The 24,696-nt window shown below is 40.4% G+C and overlaps 1 protein-coding gene across 6 annotated transcripts in view; it reads right to left on the bottom strand.

Annotated features, from left to right (window-relative positions):
- Positions 1 to 13,495: 13,495 nt before the first annotated feature.
- Positions 13,496 to 24,696, bottom strand: part of shld2 (shieldin complex subunit 2) — an 83,869-nt gene continuing 72,668 nt past the window's right edge. For 5 of the 6 annotated variants that reach the window (XM_073025213.1, XM_073025217.1, XM_073025216.1 and 2 more), the window contains 3 exons: positions 19,769 to 20,003; positions 15,995 to 16,110; positions 13,496 to 14,406 (listed from right to left, as the gene is read on the bottom strand). In XM_073025213.1, coding sequence (XP_072881314.1) covers positions 14,234 to 14,406; positions 15,995 to 16,110; positions 19,769 to 20,003 — 524 coding nt within the window. In that variant the 3' untranslated portion in view covers positions 13,496 to 14,233. The remainder of the gene's footprint in view (positions 14,407 to 15,994; positions 16,111 to 19,768; positions 20,004 to 24,696) is intronic. The other variant, XM_073025218.1, reaches the window with a different exon arrangement.

Raw genomic sequence — 24,696 nt, 5'->3', positions numbered from 1 at the left:
TTGTTTATTCTAAATTTGGAAGAAAAATCATCAGGAAACTTGCATTTAATATTGATTTGCTTGAGCCTTATGTCTACATTAAATAACCATTAAATGAACTAGATGTCAGTCGACATTAAAACAAAGGAAAAATGGCACCAGGTGAAACATAAAGAGCATCACAATCACCACAAGGTGGCAGCAGTTAAATGCCGGGGGAACTGTAGTTGAGAAGGACCCATGGAAAGGACTTATATTTAAGGTCCATTTGAACATTGTGATCTGCTTATTGAACTAGCAAAGAGCAATAATAATGATGGAAGAAGTGGTAGAAATGAGTGTGCCAGATTTTATCTCAGAAAAACTGGAGAAGCTTTTTGAAAGTGACCAGTGTCGTTAGGAATCAAAATATCTGTCATTTAGGAATGGTATTTGGCCTCTGTAGTTTGTCTGCAACTGGATCCTTGACTTCCTCATTGGGAGACTACAGTCAGTGTGGATCGGAAATAACATCTCCTCTTCATTGGCAATCAACACCAGCAGACCTCAAGGATTTGTGGTTAGCCCACTGCTCTAGTCTCTCTACATCCATGACTGTGGCTAGACACAAATTAAACACCATCTATAAATTTGCCAATCACAAAATGTTGTTGGCAGAATCTCAGATGGTGATGAGGAGTCATACAGCAGTGAGATGATTAGCTGGTTGAGAGGAGTCACAACAACCTTGCACTCAGCGTCAATAAGACCGAGGAATTGATTATGAATTCCAGAAGGAGAAGTCGTAGGAACATACACTAATCCTCACTGAGGGATCAGAAGGGGAAAGTGTGAGTAGTTTCAAGTTCCTGGGTCCAAAAATTACAAATAAGGCACACCAGCAGCTATATTTCACTAGGTGTTTGAGGAGATTTGGTACTCACTAAACCCCTTACAAATTGCTGTGGAGAATATCTTTCTGACTGTATCCACCATCTGGTAGAACAGCACCAATGCACAGGATTGGAAAATGCTGCAGAATGTTGCAAACTCAATCAGCTCCTTCATGCCACTAGCCTCCTCATTGAGGACATCTTCAAAAGGCGGTGCCTCAAAAAGGCAGCGTCCCTGATTAAGGACACCCACCACATAGGACGTACTCTCTTCTCATTACTACCATCAGGGAGAAGATACTGGAGCTTGAAGGCGCACCCAATGTTTTAGGAACAGTTTGCTCCCCTCCAATGTCAGATATCTCAGTGGTCCATGAACCCATGAACCTCACTATTTTGCTCTCTTTTTGCACTATTTTATTTTTAATATTTCTTAAAATTTGTTTACATATTGCACTGTACTGCTGCCACAGAGCAACAATTTTCACAACATGCGTCAGTGATAATGAATCTGATTCTGGATCTTGTGTGGACAACATTTTTAGAAAGATGTACATTTAATTCCTTTTTGTCAAATTCCACCCACCCTGCTCTGAGAGAGGACAGATCTTTATCAGAATCAGAATCAGACTTTAATCGCCAAGTACCTATGCACATACAAGGAATTTACTTCCGGCAGATGTTGTCTCTCTGCTCATAACAATAATAATGATAAATATAAATGAAAATATAAATTGTACATACAGGTAGTGCAATCCAAGTAATAGTTAGCTGACAGTTAACCGGCAGTTAACTGTTCAGCAAAGTGACCGCAGTAGGGAAAAAACTTCTCCAGTGCCTATTAGTCTTAGTCTGGAGGGATCTGAAGCGCCTACCAGACGGAAGCAGATCAAACAGTCCGTGTGCAGGATGGGAGGAGTCCTTCCCCGCCCTCTTCTTCAACCTGGAAGAGTACAGGTCCACAATAGAGGGCAGGGAGGCTCCAATAATGCGCTCGGCAGTCCTCACTGTGTGCTGTAGTCTGGTTCTATCCTGCTTGGTGGCGGCTCCAAACCACACAATGATGGAGGTGCACAGGACAGACTCAATGACTGCAGTGTAGAATCTAAAACAACTTAATAAAAAGCTGCAAGTTGAAGAAGTTATGTGGAAAAACTCTTTCCCTTCACAAACATGATATACCCAAAGACGCAATTTAAGAGATCTGTTTCTCCTGTGGAATTTCATTACAGGAAGAACTTTTCAATGTACTGATAAAATTACAGAGCTTCCCCGTCTAAGCAACATCTTTGTGAAATGTGATGACGCAGGGATAACTGGCTAAGGTGCATGGCTGTGTAAGAACTAAAAAGGAGACACGAAAGACCTGCTGATGCTGGAATCTGGAGCAAAAGGCAAACCACTGGAGGAAGTTGTCTGACTTACTGAATTCCCAAACAGCTTGTTTTTTTGGTTGCTAAAAAAATAAATAAATAAAATAAACAAAGAAAAGAAGAAATAAACTAGACATAGAAATGACAACCACAAAGGTTGTAGGTCATTTGTGGGCACATGACTCTTTGGAATCATGAGAAAAGGGGGCATTAGGAGACATTTTGCAAGTTAGAAAAATGTAGAAGTTGACTCTTTCATAATAAAGCAAGCATTATGTACTATGAAAATATAAAGAATGACATAGAAGCCATTCAGCACTATTAAGAGGTGTAGTGATAGTTGGTTTAGAGAAAATCACTGATAGACCTTAAGTGCCCTAAACTTCTGCCTGGTCACTGGAATTGGTCACAGGTTTGTCCAGGGCCAAGAGTGGTGGGGAGCGGGGTATATTGTGGCAAAATTGTATTATGAGCTGAGTGGGATTGTAGACTGTTGTGTGATGTTTTTCTCAATCAATTGATGTTTATCTGTCTGCTCCCTATCCAGTCCCATTGAACCTAGCTAACTCAGTCTGACCTTGCACATGAGGAAATGTTTATTGATTTTAAAAATGGGCTATTAAATCTCTGATCGTTAGTTGGTGCACCACCGCGTAGGTAATCTTGTTGAAGTCCTAGTTGCCATATAAATGGCCTGATTCTAGTTAATCAGTAACAGATGGCAGGCATTATATTCTGTCTACTTTTGTAGTTTGCTTTGATGGTAAACCTGTTAAGTCTGAGACTGCAGTTTAACTGGGGAATGTGGCTGGTGATAAGGGTGCTGCGGTAGAGTTGTTTAGTTGAGAACTGGGATCTTGAGCAGGATTACCTACACTGTGGTACACCAGAATGGTGAATGGAGATATAATACCCTCTTTTTAAATCAATAAATATCTCCTCGTGTGCAAGTTCAGACAGAGTTGGCTGGATGCAATGGGACTCTTTAAATGAGGTTGTATGGGAAGAGCTTAGAAACAAAAAAGGAGAGATTCCTTTGCCTGGGTCCTACTGGAGGGCTCCCAGCAGTCGGCAGAAGTTAGAGAAGTAGATATATAGGTTATTCATACAGACATATAGGTAATACCAGCATAGTGGTAGAGATTTCAGCTTTCCCTGCATTAACTGGGATCAGCCTGGTGTGAAACATTTGGAGGAGGTGGAATGTTTAAGAGCTTTTTGAGCCCAATCATAGCTGACACTATCAGAGAAGGGGTAGGGGGTGTTAGTGGACTTAATCTTGGGGAATGAAGTCTGGCAGCGGGCTGAAGGGCCACTGGGTGAGCATTTTTAGGGATAAATTCTGTAGGTTTCAAGGGAAAGGAAGGATCAAGGGTGGCCAATCAGGGACAACTGCCTCTGCCATTCTCCCTGCAGCTTAAAAGCATTTTCTTTCCTTTCCAGTTTTGACAAGAGGTTTTGGGCCTGAAACATTAACTCTGTTTATCTTCCCAGAGTTGCAGCCTGACCTGATAGTAATTTCAGCATTTTATGTTTTTATCTAAGATTCCCAGAATTTATTTATTTAGAGCAGTGTTTCCCAACTTTTTTTTAGCCCAATGCACTCCCCCCAAAAGAACTTTCATACTTGCCAACGCCCCTCTTAGGTGCAATATACTTTCCAGTGCCTCCATAGTGTAAAATCACGTTTACTATATGCTAACATGAGAAAAATGATTCTGCTTTAAAATTTTATTTGCCTTTAAACCTAGCTTACCCAGTACCTAGCTGTACAATGACTTCAATATCACTGTGATCCTTGAGCTTGATGGCTTTTAGCAAAAGTTGAAATCCTGGTTCAAATTGTGACAGCAAAGCCTTAAGTACCCATGCATAACAATGTCCAAGAGGTTTCTGCTTTTTGTGAGTATGTGGTTCACTGCACTGAAGCCTTTTTCAGCAAGGTAAGAGGATTGAAATGTAAGTTTGGCTTTTCTCCAAAGACCAAGAAACGTAATATGATGGTGTAGCCACGTACCACAAAAGGTGATATTTTTGAAAAGCATTTTTGCTTCTTCATCATTCTGAATTTTGACTTCCTCTTGCAAGCTCTCTTCCTGTTCTTCCACTTTGCAAAGAAATGGGTTAATTACCTAGCCTGGCATTTCTAGATTGTTCAAAACCTTGAATCGATTTTGAAAATCCTTCTTCCATACTGTAGATGTAAGCAGTACTCTTGCAAATCACCATCTGTGAAAGAGAGTGCCATACTTTGTAGGGAAACTGTCAGAACATTCTTCTCCCAATGGTTTGCTTATATATTTCCTATTTTCCACTAAAAGTGGACACTGCACTTTCTGCCTGGAGTAAATTGAAATTCTCGTCTTTCAGTTTCATGTTTAGAATGTTCATTTTGTCATACGGATCAGCTAGGTATGCCACATCTCCACATAGAAGTTCAATCTTGTTTCCTAAGTTCTTATCTTTGAGCAAAAATTCAACCACAGTGGCAAAAAGATCAAAGAAACATTTTAAGCAGCAGCCTTTTGACAGCCAATGCACTTCAATATGAAGAAGCAAGCATTCAAACTCATCGTTATCTTGGCATAACTGGGTCCTGACAAAGGGTCTCATCCCGAAACGTTGACTGTTCATTTCCACGGATGCTGCCCAACCTGCTGAGTTCCTCCAGCATGTGGTGCATGGCGAAATATTCTGCTATTTAATGAATGAGCTTTCATTTTGTTAATAACAGATATTACAAGAGTCCTACTTGAACAAAGTTGCTAGCTGAGATTTTTGGCTGCAGGGTGTTGACGATGAACTACACAGTGGATTGCAAACAGACTTGGAATTTCTTTTTTCATAAATGCCATTAAACCAGTTTGGCAACCTGTCATATATGGTGCTCCATCTGTTGCACAAGAAATCATGTTCCTAATCAGAATCCTTTTATCCTCAATATACATTTTAAGCTCATCGTAGATTGATTCTCTGTTGATATTTGTCTTTAATTTTTTACAAAAGAGAACCTCTTCATAGACTTTTCCATTTTGGATAAAACCATACATATGCCATTAGCAATGCCTTGTTGTCTCGCACAGTTGACTCATCCAGTTGTATTACAAATTCTGCTTTTTGTAGCTCTGTGCACAGTTGATACTCAATCTCATTTTGTCAATATGATGAGCTAGAGTTATTACTCAGAGGAATTGATTTTAAAATACTGGGATCCATTTTGAGAACCATGGTGAATACTTCTAGTATAGCAGGCATTATTAATCTTACACCAGTTGTATGAGATTTTCCACACTTTGCTATCAGTTTGGTAATGTTATAAAAAGCAATGAGACCAAGGTCATTTTTAGCTTTCTTGGCAAATATTACAAATGTGAAATGCTTTTCAAATGCTTCTTTTATCTTCTGGAGCTGAGTAATACTGTAAGTAGCCTTTACAGGGTGTCTTTTACCAAAAGTTTCCTGATATCTTGATGGTTTCATGGCTTCATTAGACAGTACAATATTACAAATAAGGCACATGGGGTGTCGCTGATCTGATGGGAATGGAATAAGACCAAACTCCAAGTATGTAACATTGTATTGATGCACTTTCTGGTTCTTGGCAGGATTAAAATTAAAGGCTTCACTGCCTTCAGATTCAGTGTTTATGCCGTATGTAATAGTCCATCATTAACAGGGCTAAATTAAACTTAAAATTAACATAAACTGGGAATGCCTATCGGATGTTGACAATGGCAGCAAATTGACACGGTCGGTTAGGTCTTGTGCCTCCCAAGAATCCTGAACACCCCCCCGATGACTTCTATTTCCCCTAACACTGCCTAAGGCCAGAACATGAAACTGTCCCTGTGGGAATCACTGATTTAGAGATACATGGCAGAATAGGCCCCTCCAGCCCATCGAGCTGCAAACCCAGCAACCCACCTCTCTAACTCTACCCTAATCACAGGACAATTTACAATGGCCAATTAACCTACTAACTGGTACGTCATTGGACCGTGGGAGAAAAACGGAGCACTCGGAGGAAACCCACACGCACAGGGAAAGAACACACAATATTTCTTATAGAGGACACTGGAACAGAACTCCAGACTCTATCTGTAATAGTATCGTGCTAACCACTACACTACCATGGAGAGAGTTTTTCTTTGTTTTTCAAATTTAGCTGCCCACTGAAATTTGTCTCCATCTTATATCTGCTATGTGACAACATGTAAACCATAATCTTAACCAATGGGTTGCAGCAGACCCATTCTCAGTATCTATCAGTGTCAAGTAAACAGCATTATCACCTCAACACTTCTTAAACTCTCTCCTGTTGCGTCTCACCTCCAAGAAGCTTCCAGCTGAAGGGGCAATAATCTGCAGAATGAAGGGGCACCATGGTAGTGTACTGGTTAGCATGACACTATTACAGCTTGAAATATTGGATTTCAGAATTCAGTTCTTACACCTTCTGTAAATAGTTTGTACATTTCTTCCCCTGAGCATGTGGGTTTCCACTGGGTGCTCCGGTTTTCTCCTACTGTTCAAAGATGTACTGGTTAGTAGGCTAACTGGCCATTGTAAATTTCCTGAGATTAGGCTAGGGTTAAATAGATGGGTTGCTGGGAGATGCTGCTCATTGGGCCAGAAGACCAGAAGGGCCTTTCCATGTTGTATTTCTAAATAAATAATGAGAACAGCCCAATGTAATTCTGATGAAAGTTTGCTAACTTGATATATTAACTCTTTCATTTCCTAAGAATGCGGCTTGATCTGTTGAGCATTTCCAGCAATTTTATTTTTTTACAGATTTCCAGCATCTGCATTTCTTTGCTTTTCGATAGCATTTCAGTTTCCATCGCCTGTTCTTGGGAACCAAGACTGCTGCAGCCTCTAATCAAACTGCAGTACAGGGGAAGTAGCTGCCAATGAAGACACTTAGAGGCCAAACTATAAATCAATCAGATGTTTACTGAAATCATGAGAAGATGGGCAAACACTGAATCATTTGCAAAGCAAAGGTGTTTACTGACATGCCCCACAATTAATCTTGTTGAAAACAAAGGGTCATGAAGAGATGCTTGGGAGTTAACATTCGCCAAAAGTGGACAGTGGTAACAAAACTTGACTTTGCCTTCAGTGTGTCAGCACCATGTTGAAAGTAGCACTTGAAGGTCAGGACTTATGAATGGACACAAAGTTCATAGTCTACATGACAGCTGTGGTGCCTGTCCGTCCAAATGCTTGTGTGTCATGACTACCTACATTAGATACCAGCTGGCTTTGGTGCCACCAAAACTGTTACTGGAAAGTCCTTCAGATTCAGTGGCAAGAGAAGCAAACCAACATCAGTGGTCTTTTCTGACCCACATCCTCAGTATCCTGCCCTGTATATGTTGTCAGCTCAATTGTGTGTCTGACATCAGGCTCCAGAAATGTACACTCTGTGGGGGGAAAGGGATTATCAGGTGATGCAGGATACAAACAAGGATGTTGTCAGAGCTTCCTTGGAAAAACTGCAACTCCTGGAAATATCTGGCCTGTGACCAGTCAAAATGGAAAAGGAAGAGCAGGATGACATGAGAACCTCAAGTCCATTTATAAGGAGCACACAGAGGCCTAGTTACACAGTGGAAGAAACACCCAAACCACCCAGCAACCAATCCTGTACCACACTGTCATTTTAAGCCACCTCAGTAGAAGCAGAGTGGAATCAAGTCACCTCATGCTGTACAGACTCTCTAAGAATGCAAGTTCATGTGGGATTTAACTAAATACAGACATGCAGAGTCACTATATCATAGAGATGTACACCATACAAACGCATAATTTGCCCCAACTGCCCAATTACACAAATCCTACATTAATCCTGTTTTTATTTTCCTCACATTTTATCAGCTCCCCAGAGATTCACCACTCAGCTACACATTTGGGGGGAATTTACAGTGGCCAGTTAACCATCCAACCAACCCACATGTCTTTGGGATGTAGGGGAACCTGGAGAAAACCTACACAGTTACAGGAAGAATGTGCAGACTCCACACAGGCGGCAGCCAAGGTCAGGATTGAACCGGGAACCCTGGTGCAAAGCAGCAGCTCTACCCGCTATGCAACTGTGCCACCTACACACATTGATTGCCTCTTCTATTAGGGGAAAGGATGTGTGACATGAGATGAGAATGTGAACAGGGACCTTTGAGGTGATGCAGCAAGTAGAAATAACATCTTCATCTTCTCAATTACTTTTTATCTAAATATCACGTAAAGTGCACAAAATATTGAATATAGAGACAAAAACAAGGACAACAGCTTACTACTAGTGATTTGCTATTCCAATTAAAAGTTTTTTTTTCTTAAATATGGAGGCATATGCTAATGCTGAAGTAATTGGGAAGAAGTTCAGACCAATGTAAAGTTTGGAAGAAATCTAAGGAAAAGGATAATGTTGTATAACAGCAATGTGGGTGACTGTGGGGACGACCCAGTTCCCTATTTTTGCACCGAGTTCCTATTGTACAAGACTCAAGTCAATAGTATAGTAGCCATACCAACTTGCCATCACAGCTGTCTTCTGGCAGGTGAAGATGATTTTTAGAAAAGGATGTTATCAAAACTATGTTACTCTAATTATCTGTCTTGTCAAAATCTGAGAACAAAACCTAGCTAGTACTGGATGTTCCTGCTATGGAGGTAATTGAAGAGGCCATCAAAGCATCGGGACAGTGTGCAAGTAATCCTATAGGCCAGGTTATTTCAGAAAAGATTGTGAATATTCTGAAGGTGGACTTGTTGATTTTCAAGATTCGAGATTGCTTAATGCCAGTTCCTATACACTACTGTAAAAAAGAATAATTGTTACTCCAGATCTGATGCATCACAAAGAAAAAACACAAAAGATAAAGATATGTGCCATTATCAGCTGTTGAAAGCATTTCATGATGGTGCCTGTGCCAGCGGGCAGTAGTTGTTTAGTTAAGATGTAGAGTTCTTCAGTACAGGGATGATGGCCAATGTGAAGTACGGTATGTGGGAACAGCAGCCTGGATGAGTGAAGTGTCGAAGATGTCCACGAAAACATTAGTGAGCTGGTGTGCACACTCCCTGAGTACTTGGCCTGGGATGGCATGTGGCCTGGCTGCCCTATGGGGGTCGATTATCTGTGGAGTCCTCACGTCTGCTGCTGTTACAGCAGTTTCTCACCTGGGAAGGGGGTAGTTTTTGTGGCTGGCGTTATGTTACATGCCTTAAAGCGAGCATAAAAATTGTTTATGGGAGGGAGGGCGGCATCACTGACGGAGTTGACACTGTTTTTCCTTGCGTAGTTAGTAATACCCTTGATGCCTAGCCACATAACCAGGGATCATTATTGGACAGGTGTTCCTGAATTTCTTGTGCATAAGCAGCCTTTGCCCTCTTGATGCCAAAGATAAGGTTTCTCCTGGTTGCTCTGAGCGCAGTCCTGTCCTGGACTTGAAAACAACATCCCGGGCTTTTAGTAGGGGGTGCACCTCTGCATTCAGCCAGGGCTTTTGGTTGGGTTGTGAGATGGCTGTTCTTGAGGTACCAATGTCATCTACACACTTAATGATGAAGCCAATGACAGATGAGGCATATTGCTCGAGGTCAGTGTAGTGTAATTAATATTTCAATAATATCTGAGTAATATTGTAATATTGAAAATGAGTAAGTATTTTTTGTTCATATAATTCATTATGGGCTATATGTAAGAAGTATGTAAATAGTGTTTGGTATTACGCCACTACTTCATATGTGAACACCTCACTAAAGAAAATAAGCACACGCATCCCATCTCCTGTGCTTTTCATTCAATTAGTTTCTGGAATTACAAAATATAACACTGGCAACAAGGCAGTTTTAAAATGAACCACAGACGAATACTTGTTGAAGTGTAGCAAGATGTTCAATTTAAAAAAAACCACAACATATTTTTCTTCAGGGAGGGGGGAGGAGGGAGAGAAGAGAGAGACGCTCAAATAAAGAAAACAGCAAAAAAAAGACAAAATTCATGTGTTCATAAACCTTGAGTACCAGGTGATAATAATCATTTAAAAAAAAGCTTAAGTAGCTGGCTAAATTGGAAAAAGATGCATTCGACTGCACAACAAATAGTATGGATGATGTATATTGAACAAATTGAGCAGTATTTTGGAAGGAATGAAAAGCGAGTGCCAGAGTTACTGACTACAATAGGGGGAAGAGCATACAGTTAGCTTAGAAATTTAACTACTCCAACCAAATCAGCTAAAATGAGCTTTGCTGATATCGTGACCGTAACACAGGAACATCTAGAATCGAAACCATTGATGAGTGCAGAACGCTTTAGGTTTTATAAGCAGAGTCGAAAGGAAGGGAAAATCCATTTCTGCTTACATGGCTGAATTGAAGAAATTGTCCAAGTATTTTCAGTTCAATGATGGGCTTTATGATGCATGGAGAGATAGATAGATAGATAGATAGATAGATACTTTATTCATCCCCATGGGGAAATTCAACTTTTTTTCCAATGTCCCATACACTTGTTGTAGCAAAACTAATTACATACAATACTTAACTCAGTAAAAAATATGATATGCATCTAAATCACCGTCTCAAAAAGCATTAATAATAGCTTTTAAAAAGTTCTTAAGTCCTGGCGGTAGAATTGTAAAGCCTAATGGCATTGGGGAGTATTGACCTCTTCATCCTGTCTGAGGAGCATTGCATTGATAGTAACCTGTCACTGAAACTGCTTCTCTGTCTCTGGTTGGTGCTATGTAGAGGATGTAGATCATTTAATTTGAGGAATCTTACAAGAAAGCATTCACAAATGGCTCCTAACTGAAACACAACTTACATTTAAAAGAGCATTTGAAATAGCTGTATCAATGGAAACAGCAGAGACACAATTGAGTTGCAGTCAGGAATGAAAGTGAGAATGATCAAAACTGCAGCATCTAAACAGGGGCCTGTCTGGCTGAAAAAATTGTGTTACCTTTGTGTTATGGCAGGGGCTCACATACATCAGAGCAATGCAGGTTTAATGGTAAAACCTGCAGAAAATGCAACAAAGTAGGACACATACAAAGAGCATGTTGGCCAGAGGGTATTAATCTACTTTCATTACTGGGTTAATGGTGACCGTAAAATCACCATAGATCCTGACAGACCCATTCTTCTTGGCTTTTGGGACCACTGATGTTGCCAATTGACTCTACTCAGACTTGGAAAGAGTTCCTTCAGCCTCCAGGCATCTAGCTCACTGGCTAGTTTATCATGGATGGTATAAGGAACTGGACGGGCTTTGTAAAACTTGGGAGTTTGGCATTTTCATTTAACACTATTTTACCCTTAATATGTTTGAGTTTTTCAATGCCAACTTTGAGCACTGCTGTGGTATCATCCAATGCCTTTCTTAATTCGCATTCAGTTGACTGTATTGCAAGGGATGTGGCATGAAAATCGTGCATGGATCTTCAATCAAGTTTGTAGTTCTCAGCCAATCACAGCCCCACAATGCTGGCCCTCCTATTTTTACCACATACAAGCCCAATGTGGCTTGTTGATTGTTGTACAGTATTTCACTATCATGAATGTCATTCCCACTTTCTCCAGTGTAAGTTCTTAGTTGGATATCTGCAGGCTGCAGTTCAGTATCTCTGAAATCTTGTTTAAACCCATTTTGTGGAATGACTGAAACAGTTGAGCCAATGTCCAATTCTATTTTAATTAATTTGCCGTTCAATTCTGGTGCAGCCATATTGCTTGTCTCTTGTTAGCTTTCACATTGTAAATCAAGGCTATCCAGTCCTGTGTCACTGTAATCGTGGTCAGATTTTTCATCAACTGCATGCAGATTAGTGCTCTTTTTGAAACTGCAACTTGACTTCTTATCTTTTTCTCTTCCCTGTGCAGTCCATTTATTTTTGTCTGCTCAACACGCTCTTTGTATGTGTCCTTCTTTGTTGCATTTCACCTTTAAATCTGCTTTGGTCTGGGGTATGTGAGCACCTGCCAGGCAGGCCTCTATCTAGATGCTGCAATTTTGTTCACGCTCACTTTCTAAATATAACACTTCATGGTCTTGTCCTTTAATTCTATTTTCTTTTTCTTGGTTAGTTCCCTTTATGCGGTCTTCAACCTCTGCTGTCTGTGAGGAGTTGGTACGTTGTCCCCGTGAATATGTGGGTTTCCTCTGGGTGCTCCAGTTTTCTCTCACATTTCAAAGATGTACAGGCGGGTTAGTGGGTAATTGGTCACATGGGTGTAATTGGACAGCATGGGCTCACTGGGTGCAACCTATCTCAAAATAAAATAAATAAACCACACAGAGTCTGTTGAACAGTACAACTTGTATAATTTTTCACCTTGTAAAATGATAGCCTGTCTCCTTCAAGGTCACATTCATAGAATTATGACTCATAAGCATCTGACCTTTTTAAATGTTATTTTTTTCACATTCATCAGCTTGTGTTGGCAGGTTAAATATTTCAGCATTAAACGTATGAACCACCACACTATCTCACATACCTTAATCCACAAACTGTCATTTGGTTAACAGGGTTGAAAAGCTACACAAAATGTGCGACAATATGCAACTGACTTCTTATAGGTCAGTCTCTGATACCCAATAGTCTTAAATGAGCCTTTTTTCAGAGGATACATGTTCATTACTTAACAAGAGCTTATGCAGTAAGTAATGTCACTAAAATATGAAGGTTATAATCTGAGAGACAACCTGCTAACATTGACAAGATTTGCAGGTGATTGATCTGAAACACTTCAGCTGTCCAGCCTCAAAATGAGAATGTTTTAATGTTCAATATCTTACTGTTTCCATATTCATTAAATCCATTGCTGTACAAGGAGAGCATGAGTCTCCCTAGGTGGCAGGGTGTCAAGTAAGTTCAAGCCAAGAAGCTGTGGAACCACATTTCTAGAATAGTCAGAAAAAAAATCAAATCATACACTGATCTCGTGAACAAGATAACCTCAGTCAATATCTTTCTCTGCAGATTTACTCAGAAAATTAAAAAACCTGCTGAGACTAACTTTGACAACAAAAAGCCTCTCCTGGAAACCTTATTCATGCTTAATCTGATCAAATGCCTTCAACTACCCAAACTTAATGTTTCAGCATTGTTTGCCTGACAAGTTTAGCAGGAAGGCATATAGTTCTCTATATCTACTGTGAACAGAGCCTAATTAATTAATTGCATTATTCTAGTCAGTCAAACAATGCTTATGTCACCAGACTCAAAGGTTTTACAAACAATAAAAAGGATCCAATAAAATGAAACAAAAATTGTTTATTTCAATGCCTTTCCAAAATTTCATTTTGGTTTTTGCAACAATGTGCAGTCTATTATGAAACAATTGGTAACCACATAACTTCCAGTAGGCATGGTCAACTTCTGTCTTTTGCCAAGTCAGATGTGCAAACACTTCTGAGAGCAACAAGCACAGGCTGAATTAAACTTGAAATCTTCTGCATCGTTCAATCAGAATCCACTACTGCCACTATATTCTGGCATAAGATGCAATCCACGGCTTCTTCAGCACTGCTGCTCAAACTAAGACCACCTACAGAACAAGACACAGCACAGCAGCATTTCCACAAAGATCCCCACAGAGCTGTGGTCCATATATCGTCCTTCCTCAATCATCGCTGGGTCAAAGTTTTGGAACTCTTTCTTTAACAGCACTGTCCCACAACAGTTATTTAAGAAGGTAATCCACTGTCACTTTCTCAAGCACAACTAGTGATGGTAAATGAACGCCAGTGATGTTCCCATTGCAATAATGAATAAGAGGAATAGAACAAGCTGTAGCTCATTCTAGAAAATTTATCTTCCGTGAGTTCTCAGTTAAAGTGCATCACTGAGCTGCAATACGGCTTGAAGACGATGTAACAACCAATTTTCTCCTCTCCTCAATGACTCACCACCACAACATCTCCTCCCCATTCTCCCTCTGGATATAGAAATTATGAATTCACCATGCAAGTTTCTACATTAGGTTAGTGGGCTACAGGTCAGGATGGAAGTCCAACAGGTAGAAATCTTGCTTCATGGCAATGCTGTTTTCATCCAACTGCAACTGGCTTTGCACAGTCAGTACATAACAGTCTCCAGGGTATGTAAACAAGGAGCAGCACAAATCTGCTATCATAAAGCCATACGTCACCTTGCCAAACGGTCCTGCAACACACAAACCCAGCATTTTAGTGCCGAACTTCACGTTAGATTCAATAAAGCACATTTAATTTTAATCTAGATTTCAGCTGAGGGCTAGTACATTGAACGCACTGTTAAATTCAGTTGGCAATGCAGATCTAACTCTTGGGCAACACTTGTTACTATTGAGAAGAAACAGACAGTCTAGTGGTGGCTTGATACTTGTACACGGGGATCTTATATGGTCAACTTAGTTCCACAGGTGAGTGCATGACCATTCAGGACAAGCAATTCATTTAACTAGCCCTCATCTACTACCCTCACTCATCCCATCATCAATGCAGTGTATTCATTCTTCAGACTGCATCCCACTCGGTTGCCTGTTCTGACAGCATTTCTCAAACCCATAGCCTCTACCACCAAGAAGTATCAGGGATCAGGCACCATGTGTCATTTCCCCTCCAAGTCAAGCTCACACACTGATCTTGAAAAATGTCACCACTGATATTGGGTCTGTTCCTGGAATTCCTGCAACAGCAATGTGGATAAACCATCACTGGAAGGACTGGAGTGGCCCAAAACACCCTATAGTTCACCAGCAGCTTTTCAAAGACATTTAGGTATCAGCAGTAAATGCTGGCCTGGACCGAGATATTTGTCACAGCACCTGTCCTTCTAGCGGCTGTGCCAGTATCTGGGTCCATTATGCTTCACTTTGCTGCTTTTGAAAGCTTTAGCAGTGTTTTTTACTGTTCTAACATACTCCTGACATCTCCTATCATACTGAGAGGCCACTTAAAACCTCCTATTTCCTAAGTAATAGCAAGCCCCGGCTGCCACTGCCCGGTTCCTGTTGGCATACAGTGGCTCTAGTTAAGCTATGTCTTGATTTTTAACATTTCCATTCCTGTTTGTAAATCCCTCTGTAATCGCACATTGTTCATCTTTGTTACGTCCCTCAGTGCTCTAATCCTCTAAATCTCTGCAATCCAATTCTGGTTTCTTAAGCATTCTTAATTTTAATTGCAAATAAACTCTGCAGCTCCTGCCTGAATCTCTTTGCTTACCTAACTCTCCTTCCACTTTCCTCCAACCAAGCTCTTGGCCATGTGCCATGATTTTACTTCATATGGTCAATTAAACTTTTTAATTGACTTTCCTATGAACCACTCTGGGACATTTTACTGTATTAAAGATATTGTTGATAGCAGCCCCAGGGTCAGCTGACAACAGCATTCCAGTTCAGTGTAGTGGAACTGACTGCTCATCCTAACAACCTGTTCCAACATCTTAATCTTCAGACTCTTGAGTGTGTTCCTTTATATTCTGGTCTTGTCATTAAGTACTCTTGTCTGCACCTAAAGTTTCCTTCTGACAAATTTCTAGTAAAGTAACCTGGTAAATTGGAATCACCCTTACCGTGCTTTGCATTTTTTTTCTACAAACTAGTTTGTCTTTTCTAGTGTGATATACTGAAAGGTTTCTTCCCAGATTCTTGTTTTGTCATTCCAATGAGTAAATATTAGTGGTGTCATTGTACAGGTTGAATGAATCAGCATCTCTGGGTCCTCTCCAGATAAGCCAGAGTTGGATTTAAAAGCAGTTCAGTTACCTATGGGTTTTTGTAGGCAGGTGGGAGGAATATTAAGGAATATTTTCTCCATTAGTTTGGATGAGACAAAAACATCGATAGTGGAATTTCCATCTGCTAATGTAAGCACTGTGGGCCTGGAAAACACAATGAGGATATGGATCAACAAATGTGAAGTAGTCAGACCAAATCATTAAATAAGCTGTTTCTGATAGATAATGTCCAGAACTCTATCCACCTCTCTTCTGTCTAAAAGTACTATTGAAATACAATACTTTGAGTTGCATTATTTGGTACTGTGTCAAATCCTACCCAAATAATACCATTCAGTCTAATCCACAAAGTGAAGCTCTTATGACAGCATATAAAGGAACAGCCTACATGATGAAATACACAAGGTCTCCTTGTGTGTTTGGTCTCATTGGATTGTGGTGTAGAATTGTTATTTCTCTTGTCATTTAACTTTCCTATGCTCATTTGTATTTTTATATAATCACCTATATACATCTGATTGTTCAGTGAGTTTTTCAATGGTTACAGTTGCCTCTGTATTTTTGTGGAAACTTTTAGGTTTCAGTGGTGGGTGTCAAATCACTTGACTCTGGCAATGTTACCGGTTAACTGCTATCAATGGAATTTTCTGTTATCAGTAGTCTAGTGTGAGAACACCGCACTACAGTTGAGTATTTTCCCTTTATCTCTCGCCATTCTTCTTCTTTGCTCTTTTAACGCTTAATAAAATGATCATAAGCAACAAGCTTTATGCCTCATTCTTGACTTCTGAAGAACCTCTGGATCGCAAGAGCATCGGGATCCAACATCTCCATTCTATACTTACCCAAAGCAGCCATTGTATTGCTGGAGTACATACAGCCATGTTGTAGTAGCAATGTACTGAGAAATGGGGCTGGTGGAGAATTTCAGCACATTTCCTGGCTTCATGGATCCAGAAATAGCTTATATTTTATAGACAAGTTATAACTGAGATGACAGTTCCACTTGGCTGTTATGCTGAGAAACCCAAGTGACCTTCAAAGCCTAAAAAGGCTTGAAATATAGCTTTAAGCACAGAGCCTCTGAAATCAATTAAACCAGATCTGAACATTATTCTGATATTCAACCTCCTGAATTTGTTCTACTATTCAATTAATTATGGCTGATCTATTTTAGCTCCACAGATTCCGTAATTCTTAATGATATTCCCAAAATTATGAAAGGCATAGATATGATGGACAATAACAATTTTTTTCCCAGGGTAGGGGAGTCCAAGACTAGGGGGCATAGGTTTAGGGTTAGAGGGGAAAGATTAGGAAGGCATCTGAGGGGCATGCAGAGCGTGGCGAGTATATGGAGGGAGCTGCAGAGAAAGTGGTTCTGGCAGGTCCAATGGTATCATTTAAGAAGCCCTTGAAAAGCTACATGGAAGGTCAGGGTTTGGAGGGATATGGCCTGAACACAGGAAATTCGGACTAGCAGGGTGGTTAGAATGGACCTGTTGGTCCGAATGATCTGTATCCAAGCTGTATTGCTCTATGACTCTATCAGTTTCAGACAAGAGAGAGAAAATGAATGTCAGTCTGAGCTAACACAGGATATTTGTTCCAGTACAGTCTAGTATTCTAACATGCATTTTAGATGTTCAGATATGTAATTTATTGAAATATTCCAGAGTAAATTTGAGATTAGTTTGATAAGAAATAAAGTATTTGATGAATTGTTGCATGATAGGCTTTAAGTTTGAACACTATGTGATAAAAGGCCCAACAGTATGGAGAGAAACTTGACTATGTAACAGGAAAAATGTGATAGTGAAAAGTTGGTTCTTGGGCTAGAGAACAAAGAGTGGAGTTCCCCACAGCCTGCTTCAACTCTACTGACCTCCTTTATCCATGGCAATGATTTTGACTTTGGAATATAGAGCACAATTTGTAAACTTAAAAATAACAGAAAACTTAAAGTCAATTTAATTGTGATAAGGAAAAAATACTTCATGGAAATATTCATAAGCTTGTAAAATTTAAATAGTGCTCAATCATTTTGTTTGACTTCCATTATAGTGTAAATTCTCCCTTTTCTGACTAGAAGTGTCTTAAATATTTTCATTAATCTTGTACTTTTTATGTACTTGTAGAACTATTTACAAACCACTTTGATATTCCTTGCAACTTTACTTTGATGGTCTATTTTTCAGCTGTTAATCAAAGTTGAGTCTTCTTTTATGCTGAATTTTAACCTGCTCCAAATAATTTGACAGGCTACTTTTTCAGGTCTACTCTTTGGATCAATGACAATCTTTTAACTTATGAAAAAGACTGGATCATTTTCCTTTTCTGTTTTAGTTCCAGAATGGAATTCTCAGTTGTTGCATTTCCTGCATTTGTTCCTGAAATGCCAGCCTTCACTACCCCTGGTCTTTTCTTTCAATGAAGTTCCCCAAACTATCATAGTCAACTCACTCCACATTACTTTGTAACATCCATTATTTAAATTTGGGACACGAGTTTTGGATTGAACTACTTCATTCCTATGACTATAAACATTTGCAGACCTCATCACAGTGCACGCTACTCACAAAATAGTTATTCATCATGCTACTTCAGACATACTTTGAGTGATAGACTTTATGGAGGCATTCACTGGAGGCTTGTGGTAATGATGGCAGTTACACATCCCTCACACTACACTGTAAAGGCCACATTACAAGTTGTTCTGGGAAGTGTTCTCAAGGGATGGAAAAAGTTAGTTAGTTGTTGTCAAACCTCAATCATTACAGCTTAACATAACTTAGTGAAAAGGTCAGTTGTGTCAGAGCCACTGGAAGACATCTATTCTCCAAGAACATTGATACTGAGCTCAAAAGAGTCATGGGCTCAAGAGGACATCTCTTCATATGCCATGGGAATGTGAATTCAAGACTCTAACTTGTCAGAAACCGGAAGGTTCACTAAATGTTGGAGATATGTAAAATTTTGGATCTGGCTCCTCAGGAAGCATCCCTATCAATATTCCATTATACCATTATATAAAAAACAAGTTGGAGGGAGATAAGGATTTTAAAAGACTCTCTATATGTGGTGAAATAAAACATGTTGCTGGCCAAGAGTCAGGTATCAAAGATTCACCGAGTGCATGTGCTACCAATCTTATTCCATCCGTATGCTGGTCTCAAACATGTGAACTTAGGACTCCAACCCCAGCTTTCCTTCTAATGCAAAGGAGAAGTTGAGAATTTGCCCTTTAGAAGGCATCCAAGATGTATGCAGCCTGATTCTGCTCTTTCAAAACACTCCTGCTGAACCTACAACAGACTAAGTTAAAAGAGAAGTTTATTTTGGGCTAGCAACCTCAAAGCTACATCTAAAATTCTGAAATTCCATGACAATATATGAAGATCTAGTTTTATTATTTAGACTTTTATAACAGGGACAGGCTATTCAGTCTCTTATGTTGATTCTAGCATTTCTGCTCCCTCTCATCATTCTTTTGTTCTTCTCTCTTGGTTACTTATTTAGCTTCTCTTTAGACACATCTGTGCCATTTGCCTCACCCACTGTATGTGGCACTGTTTGAAGGAAATTCACCCAACTTTCTTGCCATATCTGTGAGAGATTATCATGTAATCTTGCTCCCTAGTTTTAGATTTCTCCATACACAAGTTCACAAAAGTCAATCCTCCCTTATTAGTGTAGGCTTCAAAATATTGTGACACCATTGAAAACTCTCCTCACTCTTTATCTTTCACCGAGAATAAGATGGTGTGAAGGTCTTTAGAGAAAGTATGTTTAAAACTATTACCTGTAATAAAATTTCAGGGCATTGTTTGGTAAGCAAGGAATACACTGCTGATAGATGCCATTTTCATCAAATTCTAGCTCACTGCCACAGGATCTACAGCCAGAGTATGTTAAATGGGAAAGAGAGGCCAAGACGGTCTCCGCTGACGTGAAGGCATCCATCGTGAACAAGGGATTAAGAGAAGAGAATGTGTTCCACTTCATTGCAATTATGTGTGTCCTTAATTCAAAAGTTGCTGTAAAGTAAACACAGTAATGAAGTTATTTAGATATTATAAATACAAAGTAAGAACGTTCCACTTGTTCATTAGGGTGCTGGTAGCAAGTGATGTTCTGTCCAGGTTTGACTTGTGGTCAGTGTGTACTTCTGTCAGGACTATTCCCAAACAATGAACAGAAAACTTCTGCAACGGAAGGAAGAAATGGGTAAATACAGGGGCACTGCACAAATTTTTGAATGCATGCACCAACTGAATAGCTTCGTATAGGAGAGTGATTAGTTAATCACATGCAACCTGTCAACCATATTCTTCTTCTTCATAGAGAGTTCCTTAGTACTGAGGCTGACTTGCCACTACTCTGGCTTTGAGCAAGTGTGGGAAGCTCAGGTTCTTCCATCAAAGGGAAGGAGGTGCCTGATGGGTAGATTATGAAGAAGCGTATTCTGCGCCCCCCACCCCCGACTGATCCCATGCAGGGCCTCTGTGTGCACCTGACACATGGACTTGTGATTCCCAATACCATCCTGAATGGACATTATTGTAAATCTCCTCTTTGACTCTTCATGGGCCAGGATTTCCTAGGAGTCAGTGGGATGGGTGTTGGTTCCTTCAAGGAAACTTTAAACACATCCTTCAATCTTCCCTGTTTGCTTGTCAACCTCTTCCGATGACAGAGCTCAGAAACAGTGTTGACTTCAGGAGTCTGTTGTTGGGCACATGACTCATGCAACATCACTGACATTGGTTTTCTCACCTTTTCAGGGAATTTGGAGAAGTTTGCTACATTCAACCAGTACACCACACACATCCGGTAGATAAGAGTAATTCTGAGTACATGTCCACAATGCACCAGGTCTCATAACCAGTAGGTTAAACAACTCATAAATGTCTTCCAACTTTACCCTATTTTTTACATTCAATAGGGAGACAAACTCTGAAGTTTGAGCACTTTATTCTTAAACATTCACCTAACAAATGGAACAACTTCACTTAAATGTGTCCGATAAACTGTATCCTGAGTACAGGCATCCAACAGCCCCTGGAAGTAAGTCCATCAAATCCTTAAACCCATAGCTAGTGTTCGAGGTTATCACTATGAGCATCTTCAAATTATATCCAGAAAGTCCATGGTGAAAACCAGCCCTCATGATGTGAAAGCAAACCATGGAATGGCTTATAGTTATCCTTGGGGAATTTTCTGACATGGTCAAGGTCAGATCTCAGGACAGGTCAGATTTATTACTAAGCATTTAAAAAATCCTATACAGCTTCCAAGAAATGAAATTAAACTAGGCAGAAATGAAGTTAATAGGATACAATAAACACAATATCACACCAAAAAGGATGTGATTGGACTGGGGGATGCTGCTGAGATTTACCAGGGTTGCATGGGATGGAACATTTCAGTTATGAGGAGGGACTGGATAGACTGGGTTTCTTTCCTTTGAAGCAGAGAAGACTGTAGGGGGACCTTGTGGAGGTGTACAAATTATGAAAAAGGTGGATAGTGAGAACCATTTCCGAATGTTGTCCAGGTCTTTTGCTAAGGAGTTGAGAATGGAACCAAATATTATGCAATTGTTAGTGAATATTCCCACTTACAATCTTCTGATGGGAGGAAAATTATTGATGAAGCATCTGAAGATGTTTAGGCCAGGGACTATCTGAGAAACTTCTGCAGAGATGTGCTAGGGCTGGGAGGACACGTGATCAAATGCTGCCTTATTGTCATATAACCATATAACAATTACAGCACGGAAACAGGCCATCTCAGCCCTTCTAGTCCGTGCCGAACGCTTACTCTCACCTAGTCCCACCTACCTGCACTCAGCCCATAACCCTCCATTCCTTTCCTGTCCATATACCTATCCAATTTCTTTTTAAATTACAAAATTGAACCTGTCTCTACCACTTCTACTGGAAGCTCGTTCCACACAGCTACCACTTTCTGAGTAAAGAAGTTCCCCCTCGTGTTACCCCTAAACTTTTGCCCCTTAACTCTCAACTCATGCCCTCTTGTTTGAATCTCCCCTACTCTCAATGGAAAAAGCCTATCCACGTCAACTCTATCTATCCCCCTCATAATTTTAAATACCTCTATCAGAGAGCAGTCATTCTCACTACAGCTCTGACATTCAGCTCTTTAGTCCATGTTGGAACGAAGCCGTGATGAGCTTTGGAGCCAAGTAACCCTGGCGAAAACCAAACTGAGCATCAGCAGGTAGTTTACAGATGAGCAAGTTCCACCTAATAGTGACATCGATGATATCCATCTCTTTGCTGGCAACTGAGGGAAGATGGCAAGTAATAATCAGGGGAAGGCTCTCACTGGCGGATGTGATCCCAGGGTTTGATGAAGGAGTCTGGCACAGTCTGTATGATTCCAAGAAAGTACCAGCAGGCCCGGTACAAGCTACACAGAGCAATAGATTTGATAGTTTGTATTCTAACCCTCCTATATCATACCCTAACAGCGAGATAATAGGTTCAGCAGAGGAAGAAAATGCAGTGACTTAACAAATACCTGCATCCATTTCAGAGCATGTGCATGCTACAAAATAAAGGCACAGAACCAAATCCTACTTGAGCCATGGCTGCAGAAAATGCATCCTTGTCAATTATGCATTTTGTCAATGATCTTAAATTCATTCCTTTATCCTTTTCCATCAGACCCATCTTATCACCAACATTCTATCACACATAATTTTTTAAACACACCTACTACATTACCCCATTAACTGTCAGTTTCAGGAAAGGTTAGCATAGACACAGTGGGCAGATGGGCCTGCTTCTATGCTCTCTGAATTCCAATAACCTCCTGAGCATTTTGAATATAATGACTGCACATCTACAGCTGTGTGGACTAGAGAATTTCAAAGATTTATATGGTAAATATAATGTGCCAATCCACAACACTGACTTGCTGCTTTGTGATGTTGCAACATAATGCTTTCACTTGGAGAAAAGTTGGTGAGTTGTGGTTGCAAATAACCCCTGGCTGAAGACAGCTGAAGTAAACAAGAGTTCTATTTTCATTTTCATTCATTCAGCCAGCTGCCTAACTTGCCAAGGACTTAGAGTTTGTTTTTTCATTTTCCTACATATTCAAAGGCTAGTTCAAGAATAGAATAGTATTTTAACAAAATTTTTAAATTATAAAACAAAAAAACACCAAGAAAACTTATTTAGGTAAACTCAATTGAAAAACAAATACAAATTACCTAATGTTTATCAAGGGCCCTCTCAACCAAAACTCCAGGAAGCAATTAAAAAGACTAATGGAAAGTCTGATTTTATTGCAAGTAATGCAGAATAAATGTGGCAGAATTTCGATGAAACATACTGTAAAGTTATTCCTTTTCATCTTCCTGCAGCTGATGACCTGCTGAATATCTCCAGCATGTCCTTTCCTTTCAGATCTCCAGTACCTGCAGTCCATTATTTTTGAAACCTGGTGCCGATTCAAGAGTCACACGGCCAGTCCTTTAGCCAGCCATGTTTGTGCTATTCATCAAACACACCTTTACAATTACCTCCTCTAATTCTCCCCACCTTCCCGTCAGTACCAGATTGTACCACTCACAGACACACAAGGAGCAATTGAGTGGAAAAGGGAGTGACTCACAGCAGCTTGGAGTTTCAAGCAACGCCCAGGCAGAGATCGGAAGCCTGAGAAGATGTGGTTCAGTCAGGTTCATTGATTGAGTAGAAAAGGCAGTGATCTGCAGAAGTTTGGTGTTTTGAGCAGCAGCCAATCAGTGTCTGGGAATGATTGACAAGAACAAATTAAAGTCAGACAGGGGCAAGTGGAGCGGCCATCATTGGAGTGGTGAGCGTTGGAGTGGGATATTTGAGGCTTCAGCAAGGAGAGGTTTGAGTGAGAGAAGGCAAAAAACAGCTGTAGGTAGTGAGTTTTTTTTCCTCCTTCTCAGTTTATTGTTTTTCCTTTTTTATAGTTGCTCAGTCAGGAACAGTAGAGGTGCCAGACAGGATAGTGAAATGCTCCTCTTGTGGGATGTGGGAAGGCAAAGAGACCTCCAGTGTCCCTAATGACTACGTCTGCAAGAAGTGCATCCAACTGCAGCTTTGAACAATCTGCGTTAAGGAGTTGAAGCTGGAACTAGATGAACTCCAGATCATTCAGGAGGCTGAGCGTGTGATATTTGGGACCTATAGAGAGGTAGTTACACCCAAGGTTCAGAACATAGGATACTGGGTGACAGCCAGGAAAGGGAGAAGGGTTTAACAGTCAGTGCAGAGTACCCTTGTGACCATCCCCCTCAACAAAAGGTACAAGACTTTGGATACTGTTGGGGAGGGTGGGAAATGACCTAGCGGAGGAAAGTCTCAGCAGTCAAGTCCCTGGCACTGAGCCTAGCTCTCTGATTCAGAAGGGAAGGGGGAGAAGAGGTGAGCTGCAGTGATAGGGGATTTGTTAGTTAGGGGAACAGAAGGAGGTTCTGTGGATGAGACTGAGATTCCTGGATGCTACGTTGCCTCCTGGGTGCCAGGGTCCAGAACATCTCCGATTGAGTACTCAACATTCTCAAGTGGAAGGGTGAAAGCCAGAAGTATGAACGACATAGGTAGGAAGAGTGAGGAGATTCTGCAAAGTGAGTTCAGGGAGTTAGGTGCAAAGTTACAGGGTAGTACCTCCAGGGTTGTAATCTCACGATTGCAACCCATGCCACATGCTAGTGAGGCCAGA

Source organism: Hemitrygon akajei, chromosome 21 (assembly GCF_048418815.1).
Source record: "Hemitrygon akajei chromosome 21, sHemAka1.3, whole genome shotgun sequence".
NCBI classification, from domain to species: domain Eukaryota; kingdom Metazoa; phylum Chordata; class Chondrichthyes; order Myliobatiformes; family Dasyatidae; genus Hemitrygon; species Hemitrygon akajei.
The sequence above is the reverse complement of the archived record's forward strand: the minus strand, read 5'-3'. Positions and strand labels throughout refer to the sequence as shown.